Source organism: Etheostoma spectabile, chromosome 13, assembly GCF_008692095.1.
Source record: "Etheostoma spectabile isolate EspeVRDwgs_2016 chromosome 13, UIUC_Espe_1.0, whole genome shotgun sequence".
NCBI classification, from domain to species: domain Eukaryota; kingdom Metazoa; phylum Chordata; class Actinopteri; order Perciformes; family Percidae; genus Etheostoma; species Etheostoma spectabile.
In genome coordinates, this window is record NC_045745.1 from 24833399 (window position 1) to 24842558 (window position 9160).

At 40.1% G+C, this 9160-nt stretch overlaps 1 protein-coding gene across 5 annotated transcripts in view; it reads left to right on the top strand.

Annotated features, from left to right (window-relative positions):
• The first annotated feature begins 3667 nt into the window (after positions 1-3667).
• The window catches only part of slc22a6l (solute carrier family 22 member 6, like), an 8752-nt gene continuing 3259 nt past the window's right edge, over positions 3668-9160 (top strand). The window contains exons 1-10 of one of the 5 annotated variants that reach the window (XM_032534456.1): positions 3670-4092; positions 4172-4676; positions 4762-4865; positions 5079-5233; positions 5382-5550; positions 5679-5802; positions 5908-6023; positions 6119-6333; positions 6443-6551; positions 8894-9097. In XM_032534456.1, the coding sequence (XP_032390347.1) occupies positions 4272-4676; positions 4762-4865; positions 5079-5233; positions 5382-5550; positions 5679-5802; positions 5908-6023; positions 6119-6333; positions 6443-6551; positions 8894-9097 (1601 nt within the window). In that variant the 5' untranslated portion in view covers positions 3670-4092; positions 4172-4271. Of the gene's footprint in view, positions 4677-4761; positions 4866-5078; positions 5234-5381; positions 5551-5678; positions 5803-5907; positions 6024-6118; positions 6334-6442; positions 6552-8690; positions 8743-8893; positions 9098-9160 lie in introns of those variants that run through there. The other 4 variants (XR_004334778.1, XM_032534457.1, XR_004334777.1 and 1 more) reach the window with 4 other exon arrangements.

Below are 9160 nucleotides of genomic sequence, written 5' to 3' on the forward strand. Positions count from 1 at the left end.
AGACAAGTAAGAAACTAATTTCAATATCTGTATGTGAAACAACTTTCAAATGGTTTCCCTTACCCAGAAATCTTCTCAGCTGAGAAATGTTGAGTGTAGGCTGCTAAAATTCTGAAAGAAATCTTGGGAAGGGCTTATAGGTACCAAGTGGGTAGCTTTAAATAAGGCAAATAATGGACAAATGTTGAGCAGAGTGCAGTGGTGCAACACAAATAAAAAAGAGGGGTACAGGAGTTTGATATGGCTGTGGCCCAAGCAGACAACACCAATAGCACAAGACCAAGTTCAGCAGCAGACAGGACTTTGGCACCATGTCAGAGAGGTTAGCATTCTTATCTACTATGCTGGTGATGGGACACAGACAATTAGAGGGGTAAAGTCAGTACAAAAGCTGTTATCAAGTTTTGTTGCAGTTCAGTGCATCCACAAAGGGACTCCTCCTTAACAATGACTGAACAATATCACCATGAAGAATTAGAACTGTGTTGTTTTACAACCTCAATTATGTTTTGTTGGCACAGATGTTTATCAGGGTCATCATGTCATTTTTAAGGGCTGTAACTCTTGTTTATGGTTATTTAACTTATTGTTAACACTTCTTAATAGACACCTGCTATTTAGGGGATTGTGGATTTATTTCAGTCACTAAAACAACTGTAAACATCCTCATGTTGTCTGTACTGTGGATAGATTTTTTTTAAATGGAAGCTCTTTGAGTCGCCTGTCGGAGGATCTGTTGCTTCCAGGTGGCAGGTGAGAGAAAGGAGTAAAACCAACCGGACCTGGAGAGACACAAAATAGCCAACTCTGTGCTGATAGCAAGCTGTGCAGCGTGTGACTTCTTTTTTTGAACGTTTTCTCAAATACATATTATTTTATAAGATTCACAGTATGTAATCTTACACTAATATTCCTTATGCTTGGGGTCACTGACTCTCTTTTGGAGCTCTTATAAACAACCTATCATAAAGCTTCAATAACTTGTAATAAACGCATTGTAAAAGACTCATTTGGGATTATGAACATGAGCAACAAAATGTGTGGCATGAGATTATGAGTAATAGAGATGTGACTGGTTAGAATGGAGAGCAACACAGCTGTAAATGAGCCAATGATTCTGAAGCACAGGAAATGGTTGACCAGCCAATAGCAGCGCAATCCGTGTTCTGTATGACAATAGCAAATAATGCCATGCTTAATCAAATACAACTTTAGTTCTAAGTAAATGATTGCAAATACTGAACAATAAATGAGGGACCTGTCTAAAGTCCAACCTCTCATCAAACATTTAACAGCTTTAGATAACAGCAGAAGTAAAATAAACCGTAGCATTTAAGTGTTTAACTTGCACATTCCCGCACTGGAGATTCTTTGTGAGTCTGAACATGGATTCTTGGATGCTTCTCTAGCAGTATTCAGCCCCGAGGGAGCTGCAATTTAATAATGGAGACATCAAATAAGTTTTTCACTTCACGGCTGTATCTTGATAAAAGCGGTTTTGTCATTCATTAATATCAAGATGTTCCAAATGTTAAGGATTGAAGGTGTTGTTAACTTGATAACTTGTTAACTTCATATGTCAGGAAAATGCAGTTCACTTCCTTAAAATATTCTTACTACCTAACAGGTTACTTATCAAACAGGCTTCTTGGGGCTCAGGTGTGTTGGGGGTCATAAATGATCAGAAGATTGACTTTTCCCTGAGGTTTGCTATTGTTGTTTGCAAATTGCTATTTGTGGCCCTCTAGAATAGTGATTCCCAACCTCTGTTGTCTCATCTATGCCCTCAGACAAAGATGGCGGCGAGCGGAAACAACAACTAAGTGAGTTATTCAAAACCATTTTTAGTAAACTCTGTGTCCACAAACAATGTTCTCAATGCTTAATGTGTAGAGCCTCTGGTGATGCTTTGAGCAAAGTTTCATGTGTCGAGCCTTTTTGGTGTTTTAAAAATGTTGCTTTTAATGCTATTAGTATAGAAGTGCACCTAGCACTCCCATTTAAAAGGCCATTTAACTGAAAACTGATAATATAGTAGATCTTAAAGGGGTGCTTTAGTCCTAATTATGCTTTTAAACTCAAGTTTGACTAAGGTACATTTATAAAAGGAACCTAGGTTGCATTTTGGCAAGAGTTAGGCTTTAACAGTTGAAATGATTCACTAATAGTAATGAATAGGGTGCTTAAATGGTTAGCTAGATGTAATGGATAAATGGTTGAAACATTCAGCTTCAGTCCAAGTGGATGTAATAGTATGGCTAGGGACCAAACCAACCTAAATGGTGGCCATTCAGCAAGTATGAAAACATTTAAATATCCACTTTTATACAGTAATGAGTGTTATACATTAAGAGACACTGGGTATCAATGAAGGGGTAAGTGAGCTGTGGGGGTACCTCAGACCACAAAGGTTGGGAACCTATGAGATGATATGTAACATTTAATTTGCAACATTTAAAATGAAGTTAGTTACACATTTCTTTAAATATGAAATTTCAAATATTTCTTTTTTAATTGCTGTCCCCTGGTGACTGCGTCTTCAGCCAACATGTTACACTAGTGCAATAGAGGTCCTCCCAAAATCTCCCTCTTTGATGACATGAGTTGTGCACAACTCTGTATTGAAGCCAGTTTAACTGACTGAGGGAAGCAATGCAATTCTAGTGGCGTCAATTCAGGCACATCAAACCAGTCTGTTTTCTGCCCAATTTCTGTACCCTCATAACGTACCCGAGCAAATTTCTTAACACTCACTCTGACTTACTGTGCATGAACAAACACCTGATCCCATTACAACATGCAGTTTGCATGTAATTAATCCCAGAATAAACAAAAATGGTCCTTGGAACATCTAAACGTATCTGGTTTAACTCTCTGAATTCTAATATAACATTTGTCTGTTTTTACCCCTAACCCTCCACTTTATTGTTTATGTTATGTCATTGTTTTGTTTATGTTGTCCAAATCTTCCCTTTCTTTTTTCAAAGTATTTCATACATATTTTGTCAAAGAGACATTCTTTTAGGGCTGAAACTTTAAAACACCCTGAAGAAAGACGGATTTAAAAGGACAACTCTTTTCCTTATCCCAGTCTGGCAGCTGAAAAAACTGAAAGTTTATTGTTTTACTTTGGTGCACCTGGGGCTTCATTCAGCCTGACATCTCATGCTGATCATTACACAAACGCACATTCCTCAAAACTAATTATAAGGACACAAAACCCAGACAGAAATGTCCCAGTTTTTTCCCCAGATGTACTCTGTAAACACAATACAGGAATGTAAATTATTGCAGTGCATTTCTGTAGTTGTTTTATTTTTATTCTTGGTTCTGTTGCATAACTCTCAGTCAGCATAACTTGACTGAGTCAGAACACATACAACTTTTGTTGAATAAATTGTCATCACATAGTCACTTATTGACTGCAAACTGCTGTTTTGTAACACAATGTGACGGAGGATAGGTCATGGTGTTGAAAACTCAGTGAACATTAAACTGACAAAGAAACCACCTATAAAACAAAATTACCGTAGTTAAGTTGACTTCACATGTGCACAGCATGCACGGGTGTGCACATGCACACACACACCCACACCCACCCACCCACACACACACACACACACCCCTTTTATCACCCTATCCTTCAGTTCCCAATACAGGGCAGTCAGTGCAAAGAGGGCAAAGAGCTAAGCATAGTCACGTGCACACTCTTGATGCTGGAGCTCACATGAACTGAAACACTTCAACATGATGTTGTTCCTGCACAGCAAGGACTCTATTCTACCTTAGTGTTCAGTGGACAAGCTACTAATACCTCAGGAGGTATTAGTGCACTTCTAATAATCCTAACTTCTGAAAAGCCGTTGGACTTTAAACGCTGATTATCAATGTTGACACACTGCAGCAAGACGATATTTTTCCTTTTTTGATTTTGTGGCTATTTTAAAGACATCTTTCTGGAACAATTTGTCAGGATTTTTTTTACATTGAAAGTATCATGTGTTATTTTTAAGGTGCCCCAAATCTTAATTTATTTTGTAGATATTTTATGTAATGCAAGAAGATTAAATTCAGCAAGTAAGTCTATCAATTTTAATTATTACATGACACCTCTAACATACTCTGGTTAGTTCTCGCAACTGGTGTTTTCTCCAATATTTGTCTCAAGTGCTATTTTTTGCACATCCAAGTGTTCTAAAGGAACATACCAACAACAGGATCTAGTGCAGTTGACATCAAGTCATCTTGCAGAGTTGTGCTTGTACACAACTATGGCTTTTGGGGATCTCCTAGAGCAAGTTGGCAGCACAGGACGCTTCCAGATCTTGCATGTGACGCTTCTCTGCATGCCTGTCTTGTTGATGGCCAGTCACAACCTGCTGCAGAACTTTGTGGCTGCGGTGCCTCCTCACTACTGCAACGCACACACAAACCTGTCTCAGTCCCAGCTGAGCCCAGAGGAAACGCTGCTGATCACAGTGCCTCAAGACCAGATAGGAAAGCCCCAGAGGTGCCAGCGTTACGTTACTCCACAGTGGCATCTCCTGACTAAGAACGGGAGCTCCGGCTCAGGAGAGGACAAAGACACTAAGGAAGGTTTGGATGTTGGTCTGCAGGGATGCGACGACGGATGGTCCTATAACATGACTGATATGAGCTCAACGATCATATCTGATGTAGGAATACATATGTTTTTTTTGCTTTTAACGTGTATATGTTTTTTTGTCACGTGTGTTAAATTGTGTTCCATTTTTTGGTCAGTGGAATTTGGTGTGTGATCTGCGCTCTTTTAAGCAAATGGGACAAACAGTCTACATGGGAGGTGTGCTTGTGGGAGCTGTTGTCTTTGGAGGTCTTTCAGACAGGTAACATTAATCTTATCCCTACTTGATGTGTGGTTTTGTTACTAATGAGTTAAGTCAACTGGCACAGTCAACCATGCATGAGTGAATGCATGAATTTGAGTGAATATCAGATAGGAAAACTTGACTCTTGTACATGCAGTTTTGCTAAAAAAATAGAAACTTATTCAAGTCATATAATTTGATATAGACTGACCAAATCCATCTGGCTCCTAGATATGGTCGACGCATCCTCCTGCTCATTTCTAACCTACTCATGGCAGTGTCAGGAACATGTGTTGCTCTCTCAAACTCCTTCACCCTCTACTGTGTGTTCCGCTTTGGCTGTGGCATGGCTCTGTCCGGCCTGGGCCTCAACACCTTCTCCCTCAGTAAGATATTTTGCTGGATAGAGTACAGTTAGTGTACAATGACTTAACTGGATGCAGTCAACATGCACGCTGATGATAGAGTTCTAATTTGACCAAAATATGTATAATAATATAATATGATAATCTCTTGTGATTCTTCAATTTCAAGTTGTGGAGTGGATCCCCACTCGTGTGCGAACTGTGGTGGGGACAATAACAGGTTACAGTTACACAGTGGGACAGTTGATCCTGGCAGTCGTAGCCTACTTCCTCCGGGACTGGAGGTGGTTAACCCTGGCTGTGTCTTTGCCCTTCTATGTCTTCTTCCTCATCTCATGGTGAGAGGCCTAGTACTGAACTGCAATTAAAAGTTTGGCTTGCAACCAGAATTACTGATTCATGTTTAACGTTGAAAAGATTTAGTATTGTACTAATGACAAATTAACTCAACAAATATCTTACACAGGTGGTTTCATGAATCTTCAAGATGGTTAGTTATGAGTAATAAGCCCGAACAAGCCATCAAGAACCTTAAAAGAGTGGCCAATTTTAACGGACGACGTGAAGAGGGAGAAAAAATCGACATTAAAGTAAGGGAATTTGGTGTGTTTGTGTTATTGCACCATCTATCTGTGTTTCAAATTGTGTATAAAATAATTTTGAAACTGAAAGAACTCTCTCTATTTGCATTCTAGATGCTGCAAGAGTCCATGACGAAAGAGATGTCCTGTTCACAGGGCTCCTACTCTGTCCTGGATCTGTTCCGTATGCCCACAATGAGGAAAATGACAATCTGCCTGAGTGCTGTCTGGTACATATCCTGCACTGCATAACTCAGGGGCAGTTTTTAAGCACCTTCCATGAAATTGAATGACATTGTGCATGTTTTTGTATACACTAAAATAGGTTTTCAACAAGCTTTGCCTACTATGGTCTTGCTATGGATCTGCAAAAGTTTGGGGTGGACATCTACTTAATCCAAGTGATCTTCGGAGCTGTTGATATCCCAGCTAAAGTCGTCATAACTGTGTCTATGAGTTTTATTGGACGACGTCCATCCCAAAGTGGTGGTCTGATCCTAGCTGGAATCACTATTTTGATCAACCTGCTAGTACCTTATGGTATGTTTAAATCACATTACACAACCATGGTTTAAACACATACATCCAAGCTGTATATTCTACCACAGAAAGAACAGAGTGATCTGATGAATGTTCCACTACTGTGCAGAGAAATCAACTGCACGGACGTGTCTGGCTGTACTGGGTAAAGGTTGCCTTGCCGCATCCTTCAACTGCTGCTACCTTTACTCTGGAGAACTGTACCCAACCATCATTCGGTAAATGTCAATACGTTTTTTTTGTGTTAAATTTACTTTACATTAATACACAAATTATCTTTTGTATTAATGAATTCAGTTTATTTTGTTTATTGAAGAAATCCAATTTCTACTTTTGAATGAGACAAATGTTTCTCTACTTGACTGACTAAATGGCTTTTTGCTGAAACAATAGAAATGTGGACATTGCTTTAGAAGTCTGCCGGCTACTCCAGTTTTATTCACAAGATAGAATTGATTTAACAAATAGGCAAACTACCACAATTTGGGGGATGCATTTTCATGAATTTAGTGGGACAATTTTGTCAGCAGCAGGGGATCATGGTCTGACAAAGTGTGTTCTGTCAATTTTCTGATCAATTTAACTTTCACCGTTAGGTGTTTTGCAGCACAAACTATATGTTCTATTAACTTTCATGGCCTTTACTTGCCTTCTTCTCTCGTTGATACATTAATCTTATCATGACCTTAGACATGTATAGTGAACAAAATTATAAATGCAACATTTTTGTTTTTGCCCCCATTTTTCATGAGCTGTATTCAAAGATCTAAGACTTTTTCTATGTACACAACAGGTCAGTTTTTCTCAAATATTGTTCACAAATCTGTCTAAATCTGTGTACTGAGCACTTCTCCTTTGCTAAGATAATACATCCACCTCACAGACGTGGCATATCAAGATGCTGATTAGACAGCATGATTATTGCACAGGTGTGCCTTAGGCTGGTCACAATAAAGGCCACTCTAAAATGTGTTGTTTTATCACACAACACAATGCCACAGATGTTGCATGTTTTGAGGGAGTGTGCAATTGGCATGCTGGAATGTCCACCAGAGCTATTGCCCGTGAATTGAATGTTCCTTTCTCTACCATAAGCCGTCTCCAAAGGTGTTTCAGAGAATTTGGCAGTACATCCCTCCAACCTGACAACCGCAGACCACGTGCAACCACACCAGCCCAAGACCTCCACATCCAGCATCTTCACCTCCAAGATTCTCTGAGGCCAGCCACCCTGACAGCTGCTGCAACAATTGGTTTGCATAACCAAAGAGTTTCTGCACAAACTGTCAGAAACTGTCTCAGGAAAGCTCATCTGCATGCTCGTTGTCCTCATTGGGGTCTCGACCTGGCTGCAGTTTGGCGTCATAACTGACTTGAGTGGGCAAATACTCACATTTGATGGTGTCTGGCACTTGATGAATCCTGGTTTACACTGTACAGGGCAGATGGCAGACAGCGTGTATGGCATTGTGTGGGTTAGCGCTTTGCTGATGTCAACGTTGTCGATAAAGTGGCCTATGGTGGCGTTAGAGTTATGGTATGGGCAGGCGTATGTTATGGACAACAAAAGCAAGTGCATTCTGAATGCACAGAGATACCGTGACGAGATCCTGAGGCCTATTGTTGTGCCATTTAGCCACCATCAACTAATGTTGCAACTTGATAATGCATGGCCACATGTTGGATCTGTACACATTTCCTGGAAGCTGAAAACATCCCATATTGCATGGCCAGCATACTCACCACACATGTCACCCATCGAGCACGTTTGGGATGCTCTGGATTGGCATATAGGACAGTGTGTTCCAGGTCCTGCCAATATCCAGCAACTTCGTGGAGCCATTGAAGGAGTAGACCAACATTCCACAGGCCACAATCAACAACCTGATCAACTCTATGTGAAGATGTCTTGCACTGCATGAGACAAATTGTCGTCACAGCAGATACTGACTGGTTTTCGGACCCTCCCCGGAACCCCCCCTACAGTAAAACTTCACATTTTAGAGTGGCCTTTTATTGTGGCCAGCATAAGGCACACCTGTGCAATAATCATGCTGTCTAACGGGGATCTTGGTATGCCACACCCGTGAGGTAGATGGACTTTTTCAACAAATGTGAAGTGCTCACTAACACAGATTTAGACAGATTTGTGAGATAACAATATCTGAGAGAAATGGGCCTTTTGTGTACATAGAAAAATCTTTGAGTTTAGCTCATGAAAAATGAGGGCAAAAAAAAAGTGTTACGTTTATAATTTTGGTCAGGAATGGAAGGCATCTTTTTTTAAATGTGACACCAACTTACAAACTTACAAAACACATTCACATCTTTTCCTGTCAAACAGTAAAATGTGTGTTAAAATGTGAGATGTGACGCCAACAAGCAAACCGTGTTAATATTTTCAAATCAAAGAGGGCCTCCTTACCCATTTTTAAGATGTTTCCCAAATTAGTAAAATAAAAACAGTCAAAATGCTAATAAAGTTGCATTGCTACTTTATTACCAGCACCACAATCACTGGTTTAAAGGAGCTTATGGCTGTTTTCTCTCTCTCTCACAGTCAGAATGGCATGGGCTGGGTATCCATGATGGCTCGTGTAGGAGCCATGGTGGCCCCTATGGTGCTTCTCACGGGCGAATACATACCTTGGCTTCCCGGTTTAATCTACGGAGGAGCTCCAATTCTAAGCGGAGTGGCTGCAATATTTCTTCCAGAAACACTTGGCTCACCCCTTCCTGACACAATAGAAGACGTGGAGGACAGGTAAGATCAAGATCCAGCATTATATTCCTGCATGTTCCAAAATTAAAAAAAAAAAAAAAAAAA